At 45.8% G+C, this 21,196-nt stretch overlaps 1 protein-coding gene across 6 annotated transcripts; it reads right to left on the bottom strand.

Moving 5' to 3' along the window:
• Window positions 1-215: 215 nt before the first annotated feature.
• RWDD2A (RWD domain containing 2A) lies at window positions 216-21,187 on the bottom strand. 6 transcript variants are annotated; one of them, XM_030555830.1, is made up of 5 exons: window positions 21,090-21,187; window positions 11,530-11,593; window positions 11,027-11,185; window positions 3,506-3,729; window positions 230-1,221 (listed from the first exon to the last, which is right to left on the bottom strand). In XM_030555830.1, the coding sequence occupies exons 3-5, from the start codon at window positions 11,115-11,117 to the stop codon at window positions 532-534; spliced, it is 1,005 nt and encodes a 334-aa protein (XP_030411690.1). In that variant the 5' UTR covers window positions 11,118-11,185; window positions 11,530-11,593; window positions 21,090-21,187; the 3' UTR covers window positions 230-531. The 6 variants fall into 6 exon arrangements, with proteins under 6 accessions (XP_030411696.1, XP_030411690.1, XP_030411691.1 ...); XM_030555831.1 differs by having other exon boundaries at window positions 11,530-11,590; window positions 21,090-21,174; XM_030555832.1 differs by lacking the exon at window positions 11,027-11,185 and having other exon boundaries at window positions 232-1,221.
• Window positions 21,188-21,196: the final 9 nt, after the last annotated feature.

Raw genomic sequence — 21,196 nt, 5'->3', positions numbered from 1 at the left:
TATCTAATAGCTTGAAATGTGTACATGGTAGGCATGAGATTCATCAGTACTTTCAGATGGGCATACATTTCAGAGCTTGCATGCATGTCTGTTAGTTTATTGTGTGTATATCTTCTACACAAATACATCACCTTACTTTAACAGGCACCTCTGCGCATATTATATATATATATATATATATATATATATATATATATCATGCAATGTTTTATTAGGAAAATACAATACAAATTTTTATATAGTTGAATGATACAAAAGTAGGTCAAAAATCAGAAAAAAAAACAAGTAATTTTGAAAACCCAGGATTTTTTTCGTAAAAATTGGTTTAAACTGAAAACGAAGGGTTTTACATATGATGTATTTAAAACAAAAGCAAAGGGTCTATCCTTGCACCATGATTTTCTTACTTTACATAGTTTCCCTTATTATAACAGCTATAAGCACAGTATATCATTTTCACTCAGTTTTTAATCATCATATATCCATGGATCAACTGAAAAAAATCATTTGTAACGCTGCGCAAAATTAAAACTAGTTATGCACTTGATTGTCTGAATGTTTGCCTTCAACACCAAATAATATTTGAAAAATATGTTCACTTTGATGCTTTTTAAGGAATTCTAAGAATTGGCCAAGATCCATGTGATAGTCATTCCTCAGTCCATAATCACCATGTGCCTGGAACTGTAAATCTTCAAAAGTATGAAAGAGATGAAGCTTATCCTCATTTCCTTCAGTTTCCATACTCTCAACATGTTTGCAGGAAATGTGTTTCCAGTTAGGATATCTAATAACATGCCAGAACTCCTCACAGTTTTCTTTGAGCCCTTCCACACAGATAATACCAGGTTTCCCTGTTAAGCAGAAACCAGTCAAATTTAATTGCTTTGCGCAATCAAAGATTTTCTTTTTCAGTTCCTGTCTATATATATGATGGCTATAGATCCACATTCGATGAAAAATTATTTTTACTGCCTTTTCTTTTGGAGCAGTTTCAAAAGAGACGTTACTGTTTTGGAAATAAGATGCACTGTTGTCTCGTACCCACTGCACAGCTGCACATACACACAGTTCTCCTAAATCCAAAGAACTGATGTGAGAAGTGAGATGTTTATTGAGCTGCAGTTGATTCGGTCTGTCTAGTGCATTTGATCTTGCAAATAGTTGCGGTGCTGAATGAGGGTAGCTGTGAGGCAAGGATACATGCAAGTCTACTTTTACCTTAAGATTAAGCGGGGAGGAAAAAGAGAAACATGAAATTAGATCTACAAGTACTGAAATGCATGTTACAGTAACAGGAATTTCAGGAACCATGTCCTACACTCCACCCAGGAATGCCTCAGCTAATGACAGTTTAGAAAGTTACTTACAGCAGTCATCCTTAGGGGTGGGGAGACTGCTGGTATGTTTCCATACTCAGCCTATAAGTCTCCTCCCCTCGTCCCAAAAGGGTTTAAAGTAGACTCACCCTCCTTTCGATATGCCCTTCTCTGCCAAGGAAATAAGATATGATCAAATAAAATTGCCACAATCTAAAAAAATAGCATATTTTCTTCTTGGTCATGGATCCCATCATCTTTGTCTGTTCCCTTTACTTTGTCCCATCTCACTGAGTCCATACCTGCAACATCCCCATCATGTGGTTGATCTTTCCTGCTTTGTTGTCTAGAGTAACGTTGCAAGTCTGCAGTAGGCAAGTGATTATCCCTGAAGAGAAGCTGTTCCTACTACTGCACCTGTTCTTAGACGGCTGTGCTGAGCATTGCTAGGCAGAGCAGGCAGCTACTTCAATGTAAACTGCAGTTCCAGAAAGAGCCATAGGGGCAAGTGATTGTCAAGACTCCTACTATTACTGTTTCTGTAATAGAGAAATGGCAAGCTCCAGGTGTCTGACAACTTTCCGCACCATGAGATGCTCGCTCTCTCTGTCATTCACTCACACTCTACTTGTGAGAATGAGAAAGAACTCTCTCAGTTTGACAACTTGCATATGGAGACAAAACACCGGAGGGAAGAGTGGTTATGTAACATGATACTACTGTCACTCAATTTGACCTGGCAAAAGCAAATGAGAGGTGACTGAAACCTCTCATTTCTCCATAAACCAAAAAGAGCCATGTACGGTGAAGGAGTGGTGACTGCTATTCAGAGTAATATAGATGAGGCAATTGTAGGCCAACCAATTACTGGAATACTTAGTTCAAGGGATATTTACTACACAAGTAAACAAATGTAAATAATTCTATCTTAAAAACTTGACAGAGCAAGGGTGGACAATTTTCTAAAACAAGAATATTCAAACATTGGAATATTTAATATATGGATGTCCTATTATAAAAATTAGATATTATTCCCATTTGTTACCAGAGTATTTCTACCTTAATACCACAACAGAAGAGCTCTCCTGACGGTATGGGCTAAATGACCCAAACATTCACAACTTAAATCTGTGGGTGATTCCTGCTATCCTGCAGTTAATCAACTGCTTCCAACATAATTCATAAACTTTCTTCCAATCACAGAGTGATGTCGCATTAACTTTGCAAACACTACATAATCTGGATCTCCAATTTATATATCATAAGATGATTATGACTCACAAACTGGATTTTCTTGTTATTTTTCTTTTATCATTTGAAACAACAATGAAATTTTTTGGACCTTATCTGAAAAATGATATGCGCTTCTATTTCTCATTATTTTAAAAACTTCACAAAATCTCCTTGCGGTTTCCCTCACCACTGATGATGCAGCGGTCTTAAGTGGCCATGTAAACGTTAACTACTAAAAAAAATAAAGGAAAAGCAACATTTTTCTTCTGCATAGTAAAGTTTCAAGATGTATTAAGTCAATGTTCAGTTGTAAACTTTTGAAAGAACCACCATGTTTTGTTCAGTTATGAACATTTCAGAGTTACAAATAACCTCCATTTCCTGAGGTATTTGTAAGTCTGAGGCTACGTCTTCAGTGTATCGGTGGGTAGCAATCGATTTCTCGCATCTCATCTAGACGCAATATATCGATCCCCGAACAAGCTCCTGTCGACTCCGGAACTCCACCAACGCGAACGGCGGTAGCGGAGTTGACGGGGAGCCGCAGACGTCGATCCCGTGCCGTGAGGACGGTAGGTAACTCGATCTAAGATACTTCAACTTCAGCTACGCTATTCACATAACTGAAGTTGCGTATCTTAGATCGATTCCCCCCCCCAGTGTACACCAGCCCTGAGGTTCTCCTGTACGTACGTTTGCTGCACTCCATGCCAACCAGCAGAGGGCAGCAAAGGGCCCAAAGGATAATTGCTCCTTCAAACAAAACTAAACTACTTATTCACTACAAACACTGGATTTCTGTTAAATTCAAGCTTAAACAAGAACTCTGTGCACTTTTTATGGAAACTATAAAAATCTGGTAAAAATATTGCATGGAATTTTTTTTTTTTTTTTTGACGACTGCACTGCAAAAACTGCATAGTTAAAAACAAAATGTAAATGGAAGTTCTCACCTTTGGCTCATCAATATCAATAGAAATTGAATATTCAATCCGAGGTGGTAGTCCTTCTTTTATATTTTTCAAGTACATCTGCACATAAGAAAGAACATTTTTGTCCTGAAAGCTTATTTCTCCTTTATTAGGAAACATTGAAAAGAGCATTTCCATTTCCAACAGCTGAAGCTGAAGACATTCTTTTATTGTGACAGCCATGTTACAGCTGTAAACCCAGACACCTGAAAACAGAAGAGATCTTATGTTTCTTAAACTGAAGCAATAATTTTCCATCAGTCAAGACAATATAATAAAAAAGGAACAATTATGGAAAAAAGTCAGCCACAGAGCTGTTTAATTTCCAAGAGAAAAAAAAGCAACTATATTAAAATGGAGTTAAGGTTGAAAGTACATATAATTAGTTAAAGGTTAAAACATTACAGGAATGTTGTTGTGATAGCTGCTTTGCAATCACAGCATATTCAAAGCCTATTACATTGAGAGAGACAAGTGCTACAGAATACAGATATAGACTATTATACTGACTTTATAATTGTTATATGTATATTTATGGGATTGTTAGCAATTGTATTCATGGCAAATGGGTATGATAAAGAATGCTTCCTGCAGGAACTAAAGATAATGGGCAGTAATTAATGCAAATATCTAATACTGAAACAATGGGGGTAACTAATAAGCCTTCAGGACAAAATGATCTGGACAAATTGGAGAAATGGTCTGAGGTAAACCAGATGAAGTTCAATAAAAACAAATGCAAAGTGCTCCACTTAGGAAGGAACAATCAGTTTCACACATACAGAATGGGAAGAGACTGTCTAGGAAGGAGTATGGCAGAAAGAGATCTAGGAGTCATAGTGGACCACAAGCTAAATATGAGTCAACAGTGTGATACTGTTGCAAAAAAAGCAAACGTGATTCTGGGATGCATTAACAGGTGTGTTGTAAACAAGACACGAGAAGTCATTCTTCCGCTCTACTCTGCGCTGGTTAGGCCTCAACTGGAGTATTGTGTCCAGTTCTGGGCACCACATTTCAAGAAAGATGTGGAGAAATTGGAGAGGGTCCAGAGAAGAGCAACAAGAATGATTAAAGGTCTTGAGAACATGACCTATAAAGGATGGCTGAAAGAACTGGGTCTGTTTAGTTTGGAAAAGAGAAGACTGAGAGGGGACATGATAGCAGTTTTCAGGTATCTAAAAGGGTGTCATCAGGAGGAGGGAGAAAACTTGTTCACCTTAGCCTCTAATGATAGAACAAGAAGCAATGGGCTTAAACTGCAGCAAGGGAGATTTAGGTTGGACATCAGGAAAAAGTTCCTAACTGTCAGGGTGGTTAAACACTGGAATAAATTGCCTAGGGAGGTTGTGGAATCTCCATCTCTGGAGATATTTAAGAGTAGGTTAGATAAATGTCTATCAGGGATGGTCTAGACAGTATTTGGTCCTGCCATGAGGGCAGGGGACTGGACTCGATGACCTCTCGAGGCCCCTTTGAGTCCTAGAGTCTATGAATCTATGAAAAACTAGTCTTTTGCAGTTTCACCTCTGGGGAAAAACACACACATACTGGTCTGGCCTAGTGTGACGATGCGGTTCTGGCGGGACCCAACTGAGAGTGCCAGTTCAGGACCAATTGCTTAAACAGGGCAGTTACAACCCAAGGCTGGGGTTTTTCCACCTCTAAGGCAAACCAGACCAGCCAGACAAAGAGGACTTCGGTTTCACCCCACTGGCTAACCACAAGTCACACAAGCAATTTCCTTAGACACTCCAGTCTCCCAGTATCACCACCAGTGCCACTCATCCTAGGGATGAATGGTTATGAAAACCAACACCTCAATAAAATAAAACGGTTCTCTCGATCACAAAGGACCAAGCCCCAGACCCAGGTCAATATACACATTAGATCTTACCCACAAATCACGCTGTTGCCAATCCTTTAGAATCTAAAATCTAAAGGTTTATTTATAAAGGGAAAAAGAGAGAGATGAGAGCTAGAATTGGTTAAATGGAATCAATTACATACAGTAATGGCAAAGTTCTTAGTTCAGGCTCGTAGCAGTGATGGAGTAAACTGCAGCTTCAAATCAAGTCTCTGGAGAACATCCCGCGCTGGGATGGGTCATCAGTCCTTTGTGCAGAGCTTCAGTTTGTAGCAAAGTCTCTCCAGAGGTAAGAAGCAGGACTGAAGACAAGATAGAGATGAGGCATTAGCCTTATATAGGCTTTTCCAGGTGTAAGAACCTCTTTGTTCTTACTGTGGAAAATTACAGTAAAATGGAGTCTGCAGTCACATGCGCAAGTTCCTGCACACCCTGCTGAGTTACAAGGCGTATCTGCCCCCTCTCAATGGGTCAATTGTGTAGCTGATGGTCCTTAATGGGCCATCAAGCAGGCTAGACAGAGTTAACACCAACTTGTCTGGGATGTTTCCCAGAAACACAGCACAAATTTGAAGTACAGACAGTATAGATCCAATACCCATAACTTCAACTACAAAATGATACAGACATACAGACAGCATAATCATAACCAGCAACCCATAATCTGGTATTAGACACCTTATATGACCCCCGTTACATAAGATTTGGTGCCACTACAGAACCTTGGTTGCAAACCATGTTCTATATGGTCCCAGTTTATATCAATAACATCACACCTAGTACACAGGCTTAGCAGACACAGAATTTGAAAACGGACAAAAATAACAGCTCAACCTGGGGTCAGAGTCAAGGTACATCTACACTAAAATAAAATAAAATAAAATAAAATAAAGTCAGTGGCACTGAATCTTAGAGCTCAGGTCAATTGACTTGGATTCCCAGAGCTCCAGCTGCAGGGCTAAAAATTGCGGTGTAGGAGACAAGTATCAGAGGGATAGCCGTGTTAGTCTGGATCTGTAAAAGCAGCAAAGAGGCACCTTATAGACTAACAGACGTATCAGAGCACGAGCTTTCATGAGTGAATACCCACTTCATTGGATGCATGTAGTGGAAATTTCCAGAGGCAGGTATAAATGTGCAAGCAAGAATCAGGCTAGAGATAACGAAGTTAGTTCAATCAGGGAGGATGAGGCCCTCTTCCAGCAGTTGAGGTGTGAACACCAAGGGAGGAAAAACTGCTTTTGTAAGTGTAGGAGACCAGGCTCTGAGACCCACCCCCTTTCCAGGATTTCGAAGCCTTGGCTCCAGCACAAGCCCAAACATTTACACAGCAATTTTATAGCCCAGCAGCCTGAGCCTCGTGAACTGGAATCAGCTGACCCAGGGCTGTCGCAGTTGTGCACGAGGGTCTTTTATTGCAATGTACACATATCCTCAGACACCTTCCAAAAACTAACAGGATTGAGGAAGGAGCTGAAGTATTTTAGACCCACCAGGGTCTCCATGGAGAACATGGGGAATCACCTGATAAACCAGGAATGCATATATGCTGTTTATTATTCTTTGATTTGCTTTTGTTCTGAATAAACAGTACTTTGCTCTATGAAGGTTGCCCTGTTTAACCCTGTCATTCCCGCTCAGAGAACAGAACTGAAGATGCTGAACTGAATTCACACCCACTAAGGTGAACAGAGTGAAATACAGGGGTTTGCAATTGAAGGCCTCAGTTTGGAGAATCATGGGATTCTGCCTTGAAAAAGTTGACAGCTGGAAGCCTGAGACCTAAGTGAGTGCCTTCAAGGAGACCACACTGGGGTAGAAGTGCATTAACTTAGGGACTGGGACGGTAGTAAATATCTCAAAAACAATCATTACAAACCCAAGAAATTCAGCATTAAGATTACACTTAAACTCAAATGTTATAATACAGAAATGCAGTTAATACACCTAAAGGAACTGTAATTTTGTCCCCTAGTGACACAATGTAATAACCATTTTATTATGATTAAGGCATTTTAATGCTTTCGGTCTCCAATTAAACTGATTTTTAAAGAGGGTCTTCCCTCTCATATGTTCCCTCTATGATGCCATTAGAATACAGTACCATTTTAAAAATAATTTAACTCAAATTAGTTATTGAATTTACTTGTAAATACTCAAAACATTCATTCTGTATCCAAAATTAAATCAGTTGTAAAATTGGGAAGGAGATTCTGTAACTTTTCCACACACAAACTGAATCCCTGCTTTTGTGCAAAATGCAACTCGTCCTTAGCTCTGGAGCTTAACTGGTGTTCCATAATTTAACATACTAAAAAAAAAAAAAAGTTAAAATATTAAGGGTATAATCATGCAAAAAATTGTGTTTAACTGTATGCATAGGCTTAATTTGTGCATTGGAGCAGTCCCATAGAGTTCAATGCTACTAATTACATGTGTCAAGTTAAGCAAGTGCGACAGTGTTCCCCATGTGTAAACCTAAGAAAGGTTCTAAACTCAGGTGCAGCAGGAGTGTGAGCTCTTTGCCACTATCCATTACCCCACAAGGGATTTGTAAAATCACCTCTGACCAGACATGCCTCAATGTTTAGGTGCACACAACAACACGGAGTTGGCGAATATTATCGAAATACTTAACGAGCCTTGGAGCTATACGTAGCCGAGGAGTCAACAGCGCCGTCTGTCTTTGTGAAGATCCCAGAGAGCCAATGCAGATAAAACAAGCGTTTGACGGACTATCAGAAAAGATGAGCGGCACGCTTCCAGGCCGGGGGCTCAGCCGCACACCCGGGGCCGGGGTCGGGCCGCAACCCTGCCCGGGGCCACGTGTCATGGACGGGGAGGGCTGGCGCGGGGCGTGCACTGCGGCCCTGTGCTCCAGCCGCTCTGCCCTCCAGAGCCGCACCCAGCGCAGGGCGGCCCGAGAGCCGAGCCAAGGGCAGGCAAATGAACTTGAGTGGGCCTAGGCGCCCGCGCCCCACCCTGGGCGGGCCAAGGCTCACCAGCAGGGCCGGCCCGGGTCAGTCGAGCTCTGCTGGGTGTGCGTGAGACCAGTCCATTACCAACGGCCGGCGCCCATGAACTGCTCTTCTCACAGCTGCGCCCGTGAGCCTGACTGAGGTGGCGGCAGAAGCCAGCAGAGCACGGTCCTTCCTGCTCCGCTGAAGCTCCGGGAGGCGCCCCGACATGGACGTGACGCGGCAGGGGGTGGGGGCCTGTTCCGATCCCCACCAGGCGCAGCAAGAACTGCTCGCACCACCAAACCCCTCAGCCCGGGCGGGGCCGGGGCCGCTGGGGGCTCGCGCCAGACCATGGTGGAGGCGGGGCTATGGGTTATGCGAGCACTGCGCGCACCCAGCCAGCGGGCCAGGGCACAGCTTGGCTTGGGGGCAGCGGGCAAGGGAGCCACGGAGCTCGCTGGCACGACCCTAGGCTGGCTTCAGACCCTAGAGCAAAGAGCATGCCACCCCGCTGAAGGGCTTCTGGCTGCTGGTCCAGTGTGCTGAGCGAGGAAAGAGTCTGTCCATTAATAAATGTAACCTTGCGAGCACTCCAAGCAAAGCAACAGTTACAACAGGGGCGTTGCAAAAGAAAACTTGGCATGGAAATAAATAGTCCTTGTTTTGCCCCCATTGTTTTGCATTAGGATGAGTTTAACTCTAAAAAAAAACAGAAACTGGGCATGCATCATAGTCGTTAGTTTGCTGAGCTTAAGGGGCAAACTACATAATTGTAATCAGTGCTGCAAAGCACTGCAAATGTGTAACACATTTTGCGGATGGGGAAGCAGCAGCATAGAGAGTGATTTTTGCACAAGTTTCCACAAAGTCAGCTTCAAAGCTAGGAAGAGCACTGACCCAGATTGCCACCCAGTCCACTGCCCTGGACCCACAACCTCTTCTAACTGAACACCCAAGAAAGGCTTGACTGGCTCTGGTTACATTTGGAAACGTTTTGGCTACTTTAAGAGCTCAGACTAGATCAGTGATTCTCAACCAAGAGTACATCTACCCCTGGGGCACACAGCAGTCTTCCAAGGGTACATTAGCTCATCTATATATTTGCCTACTTTTACAACAGGCTACATAAAAAGCACCAGAGAAGTCAGTACAAACTGAAATTTCATACAATGAGAAAGTAAGCAATTTTTCAGTTATAGTGTGCTGTGACACTTCTTTTAATGTCTGATATTGTAAGCAAGTAGTTCTTAAGTGAGGTGAAACAAGACAGATCAGACTCCTGAAAGGGGCACAGCAGTTTGGAAAAGGGTTGAGAACCACTGGACTAGATAATCAAGGAGGATGTGTATGGCTTTACAATCTATTTTCATTGATAATTTAAGACTTTGTTGGGTGTGTATTCAACATTCTGGTGCACTCTTTTCTATGGCATTCTATGCTTAATAAGGGATAAAACTTTCTAGTTGATGACCCACCCATGAAACCCACTAGAGGACAATATCAGGTAAGCACATTGTGTATTGCAACATCTCTCTCTCTTCTAGGTAGTATTTTATTCTTTGGGAACAGTTTATTGTATTCAAATAAAGAATGTCACACAAAACAGATACACCTCTACAGATAGTAGGAACAGCATATAAGAGGGTGAAAATTTAGAAGTCTGCATGAGATATCAGCCCAAATCTATGTATTGTAATTAAATGAGTTATGCAGGACACAGATTCACCAGTAGATTCAGATCTCGGCTGGGAGAAGTCTCACCATTTCTCTCTCCCTCTTTGAGCATATCCTTTTCCAGTTTATAACATCAGGAAATTAAATTTTCTTCCTCTTTTCTATATCTTGACAAAGCATTATGAAAAGCTAAGATGCCTGATGACCCTCAAAGCTTTTGTTTCAGATTCGCTGCAAACTCATGCAAACATCACTACATCAGCGTCACATTTTCCAGGTTTCTCCACAACCACAATTGCTAGAAACGTCCTTAAAATAATAATAAAATGAAAGTTTAAATTATCACTTGACTCCAAGAGCTGGGGCTTTACACCAAACATTCCAAAAATGACTATAACTTCAGGTGAGTTTGCAACAAATCTGAAATGATTTGCTTTTTGTATGGATTATAATCTTCTCTCAAAGTCTGAAATGTGATGAAGAGAATTATCCACCTCTCCCGCAATGCGGTGTATATGCAGCAATGGGGAACAGAGGGCTTGGATCAGGGGTGGGCAAACTTTTTGGCCTGAGGGTCACGTTGGGGTATGGAAATTGTATGGCGAGCCATGAATGCTCATGAAATTGGGGGTGGGGTGCGGGACAGGATGAGGGCTCTGGCTGGGGGTGCAGGCTCTGGGGTGGGGCCAGAAATGAGTTCAAGGGGGCGGGGATGAGGACTCTTGGGCAGGGCAGGGATGAGCGGTTTGGGGTGCAGGATGGTGCTCTGGGCTGGGACCAATGGATTCAAAGGGCAGGAAGGGGATCAGGGATGGGGCAGGCTGTTGGTGTGGGGAGGAGGTGAGGGCTCTGGCTGGGGTGCGGACTCTGGGATGGGGCTGTGGGGTATAAGAGGGGGCTCTGGCCAGGGATCAATGGGTTTGGAGGGCAAGAGGAGGATCAGGATGCAGCAGGGGATTGGGGCACAGGGGGAGCTCTGGGGTGCAGGCTCTGGGCACTTACCACAAACAGCTCCCCGAAGCATGTCCCGCCTCCGGTTCTGAGGCATGACCAGGCAACTCTGCTCACTGCTCCATTTGCAGTCATCTCCCATGCGGCTTCCACCTGGCCACACCTGTGCTTACTACGTAGGAGCCGGAGGCGGATCATGCTGGCTGATTCCTAGGAGACATGCGGAGCGGGGTAAGCTCCAGACCCTGCACTCCAGCTGAGGGCCAGATTAAATGGTCTGATGGGCCGGATGTGTCCCATCTGCCATAGTTTGCCCACCCCTGGCTTGGATCATCCCCATCTTGTCAGCTAAGTCCATTTCAACACTGGTCAGCTACTGCCTACCCTGGAGGACAGAAATGCTGCAGGAGACACTTAATAGAAGGAGCTGTCAACAGTATTACCAACCGAAAGTGTCCAAAACTCATGAGTAGAACACTGTTTTTCATAAATGCAAAATGACACACCATAAAATGAAAACCATCTGTTAAAATGATATAAAATGAAAAACTCACCCAGCAACAGTGGATTCTATCCAAGGGGCTGGGTCCAGCTTCTTGGTCTGGGGGTTGTGACCTGCTGCACAGAGACACGGCACTATTTAGGTTTGGTCCAGCTTCCCCAGTGATAGGGGTGGCTAGGCCAAACTTGAGTGAAAAGCACTGTGATCCCATCTGCCAGATTGCAATGCCGGGAGTGAAGAAGTGGGCCCAACACCACAGGACAGGAGTCACCCTTGCAGGTTGAGGTACTCTGCAACCACCTGCCCATGGCCTACACCACTCCCCTCCGATCCTGACATAACCTTATTCCCAGATTCTGGACCTTAGCGTCCAAAATTTGGGGGTTAGCATGAAAACCTCCAAGCTTAGTTACCAGCTTGGACCTGGTACCGCTGCCACCACCCAAAAAATTAGAGTGTTTTGGGGCACTCTGGTCCCACTGAAAAACCTTCCCTGGGGACCCCAAGACTCAAATCCCTTGAGTCTCACAACAAAGGGAAATAATCCTTGTTCCCTTCCCCCCTCCAGATGCTCCTGGAGAGATACCCAGACACAAGCTCTGTGAAACTACGCAGAGTGATTCCCCCTCTCCGTTCCCAATCCTGGAACAAAAGCACTTTCCTCTTCACCCAGAGGAAATGCAAAATCAGGCTAGCAATCCAACACACAGCTCTCCCCTTGATTTCTTCCTCCCACCTATTCCCTGGTGAGTACAGACTTAATTTCCCTGAAGTAAAGAAAAACTTCAACAGGTCTTAAAAGAAAACTTTATATAAAAAGAAAGAAAAAATACAAATGTTCTCTCTGTATTAAGATGATACAACACAGGGTCAATTGCTTAAAAGAATATTGAATAAACAGCCTTATTCAAAAAGAATACAAATCAAAGCACCCAGCACTTACATTCATGCAAATACCAAAGAAAAGAAACCATAGAACTTACTATCTGATCTCTTTGTCCTAACACTTAGAAACAGAAGACTAGAAAATAAAAAGTACTTCTCCAAAGCTCAGAGGAAACAGGCAGACAGACAAAAGACTCCGAGACACACTTCCCTCCACCCAAAGTTGAAAAAATCCAGTTTCCTGATTTGTTCTCTGGTCAGGTGTTTCAGGTGAAAGAGACATTAACCCTTAGCTATCTGTTTATGACACGCCCCCCAAATTGCAGACAGTGGGGAAGCTCACTGGCGGCAATTTCCTTCTAGAACTTGAAAATAAACAGATTAATACAACACATGCACCTTTACATATACTACTAAGTATATAACTAACAGACTTTTACATTTTAAGAACACTTTTTAACTACTGGATTCTGGGAAACTCTCACGGGAGAGTGCATCAGCAACTTTGTTAGAAGCTCCTGTGATGTGTTGAATTTCAAAATCAAAATTTTGGAGAGCTAAACTCCAACGAAGAAGTTTCTTGTTGTTCCCCTTGGCAGTATGAAGCCACTTTAGTGCAGCATGGTCAGTTTGTAGTTTGAACCGCCGTCCCCAAACATATGGGCGTAGCTTCTCCAGGGCGTACACAATGGCATAGCATTCCTTTTCACTGACTGACCAGTGACTTTCCCTCTCAGACAGTTTTTTGCTGAGAAACACGACAGGATGGAAGTTGTGATCTGTTGCTTCCTGCATGAGCACTGCTCCTATACCACGCTCAGATGCATCTGTGGTTACTAGGAATGGTTTGTCAAAATCCGGGGCCCTGAGTACAGGGTCAGACATGAGCGTTGCCTTAAGCTGGGTAAAGGCTTTTTGACACTCATTAGTCCACTTAACGGCATTTGGCTGGGTCTTTTTGGTTAGGTCGGTCAATGGGGCAGCGATTTGGCTGTAGTGTGGTACAAATCGCCTGTAGTATCCGGCCAAGCCTAAGAAGGATTGGACCTGTTTCTTTGACCTTGGGACAGGCCACTTTTGGATAGCATCCACCTTGGCCTGTAGGGGGTTTATGGTTCCTCGACCCACCTGGTGCCCCAGGTAAGTTACTCTGTTTTGGCCTATTTGACACTTTTTGGCCTTAACAGTTAGTCCTGCCTGCCTGATGCGCTCAAAGACCTTTTCCAGGTGTAGTAGGTGTTCGGGCCAGGAGTCTGAAAAAATGGCCACATCATCGAGGTAGGCAACTGCGAATTCTCCCAGTCCAGCTAGTAGACCGTCTACCAGCCTCTGGAAGGTGGCGGGTGCATTTCGAAGGCCGAAAGGAAGGACATTGAATTCATACACCCCCGCATGGGTGACGAATGCTGACCTCTCCTTGGCAGGTTCATCTAGCGGTACTTGCCAGTACCCCTTGGTTAAGTCTATTGTAGAGATGAACTGGGCACGTCCCAACTTTTCCAATAGCTCATCAGTGCGTGGCATTGGATAGTTGTCCGGACGAGTTACCGCATTTAGCTTACGGTAGTCCACGCAGAAGCGTATTTCCCCATCTGGTTTGGGTACCAGAACCACTGGAGATGCCCATGCACTGGTAGATGAGCGGATTATACCCATCTGTAGCATGTTCTGGATCTCCCGTTCTATAGCAGCTTGGGCATGAGGAGACACTCGGTAGGGTGGGGTTCTGATTGGGTGAGCATTACCTGTATCAATGGAGTGGTATGCCCGTTCAGTCCGTCCTGGGGTGGCTGAGAACAATGGGGCGAAGCTAGTGCACAGCTCCTTGATTTGTTGCCGCTGCAGACGTTCCAGGGTGGTTGAGAGGTTCACCTCTTCCACGCCACCGTCTTTTTTTCCGTCGTAGTAGACACCGTCAGGCCACTCAGCATCATCTCCCTGGACTGTAAACTGACAAACCTGTAAGTCTCTGGAATAGAAAGGCTTGAGAGAATTAACATGGTACACTTTAGGCTTTAGTGAGGAATTGGGAAATGCTATGAGATAGTTTACAGTTCCCAGGCGCTCTTGGACCGTGAATGGCCCTTCCCATGATGCTTCCATTTTATGGGCCTGTTGCGCCTTCAAGACCATAACCTGGTCTCCTACCTTGAAGGAACGTTCTCTGGCATGTCTGTCATACCAGGCCTTTTGCTCTTCTTGAGCATCCTTTAGGTTCTCTCTAGCAAGGGCTAAAGAGTGTCGGAGGGTGCTTTGTAGGTTGCTTACAAAGTCCAGAATGTTAGTTCCTGGAGAAGGCGTAAACCCCTCCCATTGCTGCTTCACCAACTGTAATGGCCCCTTAACCTCGTGACCATACACAAGTTCAAATGGTGAAAACCCTAAACTGGGATGTGGTACAGCCCTGTAGGCAAACAGCAACTGCTGCAACACTAGGTCCCAATTATTGGAGAATTCGTTGATGAATTTTCTTATCATGGCCCCCAAAGTTCCATTGAACCTTTCCACCAGGCCATTGGTTTGATGGTGGTACGGGGTGGCAACCAAGTGATTCACCCCATGAGTTTCCCACAGTTTTTCCATGGTCCCTGCCAGGAAATTAGACCCTGAATCTGTAAGGATGTCAGAGGGCCAACCTACCCTGGCAAAGATGTCTGTTAGGGCCAGGCACACAGTGTTAGCCCTGGTGTTGCCTAGAGCTACTGCTTCTGGCCATCGGGTAGCAAAGTCCACTAAAGTCAGTACGTACTGCTTTCCTCTGGGCGTCTTTTTTGGGAAAGGGCCCAGAATATCCACAGCTACTCGCTGAAATGGGACCTCAATTATGGGGAGTGGCTGGAGAGGGGCCTTGACCTGGTCTTGAGGCTTACCCACTCTTTGGCATACCTCACAAGACCGGACATACTTGGCAACATCCTTGCCCATCCCCTCCCAGTGGAAGGACTTCCCCAACCGGTCCTTGGTTCTGTTCACCCCAGCATGGCCACTGGGATGATCATGGGCTAAGCTTAAGAGCTTCCCCCGGTACTTAGTTGGAACCACCAACTGTTTTTGCGGCTGCCATTCTTCCCGGTGTCCACCAGAAAGAACTTCCTTGTATAAAAGTCCTTGGTCTATAACAAACCGGGATCGAGTAGAAGAGCTGAGAGGCGGTGGGGTGCTCCGTGCCGCCCCCCAAGCTTTCTGAAGGCTGTCATCTGCTTCCTGCTCAGCCTGGAACTGTTCCCTTGAGGCTGGGGTCACCAGTTCTTCCTCAGACTGTGGACTTGGGCTTGGTCCCTCTGGAAGCGATGTAGGTGATGGGGTTGTTTCCGTTGCTGGTGAACCGCTCTCCGCTGGTGCACCTGAGGGTATTTCAGGCTCTGGCTGAGCCTTTTGGGTATGGCTGTCTTTTGCTTCTGCCAGTTCTGGCTTGCTGGCGCCCTCTGGCGTTGAGTTTGAAGATGTGGTTGCACTTGCTGGTGCTGGTTGCTGTTCCAGTTCCGGGCCTGGGACTGGAGATGCTGTGGCTGTTTCAGTGGTAGGCATGGAATCCGGGTCCACTGCCTCTGTCTGGGTCTCTGGTAACACAGACGGGGCTTCTGTGGACGGCTCAGGAACAGGAATGGGTCTGGAAGCTTGCCTGGTTTGGCTACGGGTAACCATTCCCACTCTCTTGGCCCGCCTCACCTGGTTGGCCAAGTCTTCCCCCAGTAGCATGGGGATAGGATAATTGTCATAGACTGCAAAAGTCCACATTCCTGACCAGCCTTTGTACTGGACAGGCAGTTGAGCTGTAGGCAAGTCTACAGCTTGTGACATGAAGGGGTAAATTGTAACTTTGGCCTTTGGGTTGATGAATTTGGGGTCAACGAAGGATTGGTGGATAGCTGACACTTGTGCCCCCGTGTCTCTCCACGCAGTAACCTTCTTTCCGCCCACTCTCAAATTTTCCCTTCGCTCCAAGGGTATTTGAGAGGCATCCGGGCCTGGGGATCTTTGGTGTGATGGTGGTGTAATGAATTGCACTCGCATGGTGTTCTTGGGACAGTTGGCCTTGATATGTCCCGGTTCATTACACTTAAAGCATCTTCCATCTGATGGGTCACTGGGCCGAGGTGAGTTACTGGAGACTGGTGAGGTTGAAGAGTAGGGTATCTGTGGCTTTACTTGGGTGGTATGGAGGGTCTTTGGCTGTCCTCGGTTGTAGGGTTTATGGTCTGTGTGCCCCCTGGGGTAATCGTTCCCCTTGACAGTAGCTTTTTTGCTTTCTGCCAGTTCCATCCATTTGGCTCCAATCTCCCCCGCCTCAGCGATAGTTTTGGGATTTCTATCTTGTATGTACCGTGTGATGTCTTCAGGAACACCATCCAAGAACTGCTCCATTTGTATGAGGAGGTTCACTTCTTCCAAGGTTTGAATGTTGTTTCCTGTTAACCAGGCCTCATAGTTTTTTGCAATGTAGTAGGCGTGTTTGGGAAATGACACCTCTGGTTTCCACTTTTGGGTTCTGAAACGCCGACGGGCATGATCTGGGGTTATCCCCATCCTGTATCTGGCCTTGGTTTGAAAAAGTTTATAGTCATTCATTTGCAGCTTAGGCATTTCAGCTGCCACCTCTGCTAAAGGTCCACTGAGGTGTGGCCTTAATTCTACCATGTACTGGTCTTCGGGGATGCTGTACCCAAGACAGGCTCTTTCAAAATTTTCCAAGAAGGCCTCGGTGTCATCACCTGCCTTGTAGGTGGGAAATTTTCTGTGCTGTGGAGCAATAATTGGCGCCGGGTTGTTAGGGTTGGCTGGCACATGCAGCCCAGCTTTTGCCATCTCCAGTTCATGTTTTCTCTGTTTTTCCTTCTCTTCATTCTCTTTTTGTTGTTTTTCCATTTCTTTTTGTTGTTTTTCCATTTCTCGGCGGTGGGCCGCCTCTCTTTCTCTCTCTCTTATTTCCATCTCTGCTTGTTTTATTTCCAGTTGTCGCCTGTGTTCAGCCTCTCTGAATTTGTCTTCGGCCTCCATTTTTGCCTTAGAAGTCATGGTTCCTGTTTTCTTGTGTTGGGGTGCCCTCCGGTGTTTATCTTCTGAACTGCAGGCTCTCTGTTGCCTCCTGAAGTCTGCCTAGCAACAGTGCTTTTTTCCCTTTCTCTCTCTAGCTAATGTTCAATTAAGGGAAACCAGAAAAACCACTTTATTTGCATGCATATAAGTGCTGGTACTTTGCCTCCTAATGGGAGGGCTATTGCATGACAAAAGACCCTAAACAGTCTTCTCGCTTAACATGCAAACCACAAACTGCTAGAGAGAGCAGAAAAAAAAATTCTCTCTGGTTCCCTTTTAAAACCAAACTGTTTCTCTCTGCTAAAAAGCCCTTAGCCGAGAAAAGAAAAATATAATATTCCTACTGGCTTCTGGATTCTGTCTATATCCCGCCGCTGCCACCATGACATAACCTTATTCCCAGATTCTGGACCTTAGCGTCCAAAATTTGGGGGTTAGCATGAAAACCTCCAAGCTTAGTTACCAGCTTGGACCTGGTACCGCTGCCACCACCCAAAAAATTAGAGTGTTTTGGGGCACTCTGGTCCCACTGAAAAACCTTCCCTGGGGACCCCAAGACTCAAATCCCTTGAGTCTCACAACAAAGGGAAATAATCCTTGTTCCCTTCCCCCCTCCAGATGCTCCTGGAGAGATACCCAGACACAAGCTCTGTGAAACTACGCAGAGTGATTCCCCCTCTCCGTTCCCAATCCTGGAACAAAAGCACTTTCCTCTTCACCCAGAGGAAATGCAAAATCAGGCTAGCAATCCAACACACAGCTCTCCCCTTGATTTCTTCCTCCCACCTATTCCCTGGTGAGTACAGACTTAATTTCCCTGAAGTAAAGAAAAACTTCAACAGGTCTTAAAAGAAAACTTTATATAAAAAGAAAGAAAAAATACAAATGTTCTCTCTGTATTAAGATGATACAACACAGGGTCAATTGCTTAAAAGAATATTGAATAAACAGCCTTATTCAAAAAGAATACAAATCAAAGCACCCAGCACTTACATTCATGCAAATACCAAAGAAAAGAAACCATAGAACTTACTATCTGATCTCTTTGTCCTAACACTTAGAAACAGAAGACTAGAAAATAAAAAGTACTTCTCCAAAGCTCAGAGGAAACAGGCAGACAGACAAAAGACTCCGAGACACACTTCCCTCCACCCAAAGTTGAAAAAATCCAGTTTCCTGATTGGTTCTCTGGTCAGGTGTTTCAGGTGAAAGAGACATTAACCCTTAGCTATCTGTTTATGACAGATCCTCCCATCCAAAGGACAGAACTTGACTCACTCATTCCCAGGGCCTTCTGCCTATCTGGGGACAGAACCAAACCCCTACCCAACCCCAGGACCTCTAACCCATGGGGGGATAGGGGGCAGGACCTGATCTCCCCCCAGGTCCTCCCATCCTTCCAGATGGAGGATCAAATGCACCCAGGAGGAGGGGAGGGGAGGGAATGGATAAAATGAAATAAGAAATTCCCCCAAAATAAAATATTTAAAAAAAAAATCAAGAATGTCACAGGGCTCTGCTCATGAGCCCCTAAAAGTCCAGAAAACTAGTTTAAAATCATTAGATTTTGAAAACAATGGATTTTGAGGTCTTTACATTTGTCTATTGCATTAAGGCTTTCACAGGGCCATGCTTTCTACATTTTACCCAAAACCATGAGGAGCAGAAAGTTTATTTTTCTTCTGAAAAAACGTAAGTCAAAATTCTCCTGTATCCCATGACTCCAGGAGCTGGAGCTTTAGGGAAAATGCCCAATGTTGCAAGACTCATAATGAAATGAGGGAACTGGCCATTCTGCCCAAGACCTCAGCCCCGCTGCCCCAACCCCCTTCTCCATCCCACTCTGTTCCCCCCCCCGCCCCTGTCATAAACAGATTGGGTTAATGTCTCTTGTACCTGTAAAGGGTTACAAGCAGGGAACGGGACACCTGACAAGAAGACCAATCAGAAGACAAGATACTTTTAAATTTGGGCGGAGGGAAGCTTTTGTGTGTGTTCTTTGTCCGTTGTGTGGTCTTCTCTCAGAGGGTCTGAGAGAGACCAGACATTACTACAGGCTCTCTACGTTTTTTTTCTAATAGTAAGTAAAAACAGGCAGTTTAGGTTTTTTTGATTGTTTCACTCTATTTGCAATTGTGGATCTGGCTGGTTAACTTTTATATGTGTAGTTGCTGGGAATATTTTGATTTGTATTGGTACTGGGGGGAAAGTCTCTTTCTGGTGTCTGTGAGCTATAGGACCCTGTAATATTTACATCTTGAAGTTACGGAGATAATTCTTTACTTTTTCCTTTCTTTTATTAAAAGGTTTCTTTTTAGAGAACCTGATTGATTTTTTTTCTTGTCTCCCTTGTTTTATTCCAGGGGATTGGGATAACTCACCAGGACGGGTGGGGGAGACGGGAGGGTGAGAGATAGAATCTCTTTGTTTTCCTTGAATCTGTTTGCCTCTTTGTGGAAGGGAAGGGAAATGCTTCTCTGTATGGTGATTCAGAGGTTGGATCAGTATCTCTCAGGATAGTCCAGGGAGGGAAATTCTGAGAGGGGGAAAGGTGGGGGGGAATGGTTTATTTCTCCTTGTTTTAAGAACCGAAGGGATCTGGGTTCTTGGGGTCCCCAGGAAAGGTTGGGGAGGTCAGAGTGCCCCAAAATACTATATTTTTGGGTGGTGGCAGCGCTATCAGATCTAAGCTGGTAATTAAGCTTAGAGGATTCAGGTGCTAGTATCTCATTTTCTGAACTCTAAGGTTCAGATCTGAGAAGGAATGCTATGACAGCCCCAAAAGCACGGCCATCCAGCACTCACTTCAGGCTGAGACTCACCCACAGTCTGAAATCCTGCCCCTCACTGGGCCCCTACTACATAAGTGGGCAAACTACAGCCCATGGGTCCTTCCTGCCCAGCCCCTGAGCTCCTGGCCAGCCCCGGCCCCTCCCCTGCTGTCCCCCCCGCAGCCTCAGCTCGTCGTGCTGGTAGCCGGGCGGCACGGCTCAGGGGCAGATTTACCAGTGAACACAGGGTGCCCTGGCACAGACCCCTAAACAAGGGGACCCAGGGCCAGGCACTCGGGCAGCTCAGCACCGGCACACCCCCTGTGGGGGGAGGGGATGCACTGCAGGGGCGGGCGGTGCTGGTGGCGGGAGCGCGGCCAGAGGACTCAGGAAGAGCACCGCACAGCTGGCCGGAGAGAGGCAGCGCTCTGAAGGGAAAACCGCCTCTTCGGCTGCCCCTGCTCCCCCCGAGTCCTCCGCCCATGTTCCCAGGGCCACATTCAGAAAGGGGCTGGGTAGATAGGGGGTAGGGTCCCGGGGGGGGAGTTAGGGGCAGGGGGTCCTGGGAGGGGGCAGTCAGGGGACTGGGAGGGGGTTGACGGGGGGCCCTAGGGGGTGGTTAGGGGCAGGGGGTCCTGGGAGGGGGCAGTCAGGGGACAAGGAGCAGGTGGGTTGGGGGTTCAGAGGGGGGCAGTCAGAGGTGGGGGGATAGGGGATGGGGCACAGACTGCTTGGGGGGGGCACAGCCTTCCCTACCCAGCCCTCCATACCGTTCCGCAAGCTTAGATGTGGCCCTCGGGCCAAAAAGTTTGCCCACTCCTGCCCCTACCACCATTAGGGGCCTCCCAACCCCGCCCCCCACGTGGCCCCAGAACCCCGTCCCACGAGCAGCTTCCCTCTTAGCCCCGCCCCGCCTAACCTGCCGCGGCTAGAGAAGGTCTCCAGGCGGGGTACTACTGGGCGGATGGAACGCTCAGGTACGCAACGCTCGGGGGCCTGCGAGCTGGCGCGCTCTGATTGGCTACA

This window comes from Gopherus evgoodei, chromosome 3 (genome assembly GCF_007399415.2).
Source record: "Gopherus evgoodei ecotype Sinaloan lineage chromosome 3, rGopEvg1_v1.p, whole genome shotgun sequence".
NCBI classification, from domain to species: Eukaryota; Metazoa; Chordata; order Testudines; family Testudinidae; genus Gopherus; species Gopherus evgoodei.
The sequence above is the reverse complement of the archived record's forward strand: the minus strand, read 5'-3'. Positions and strand labels throughout refer to the sequence as shown.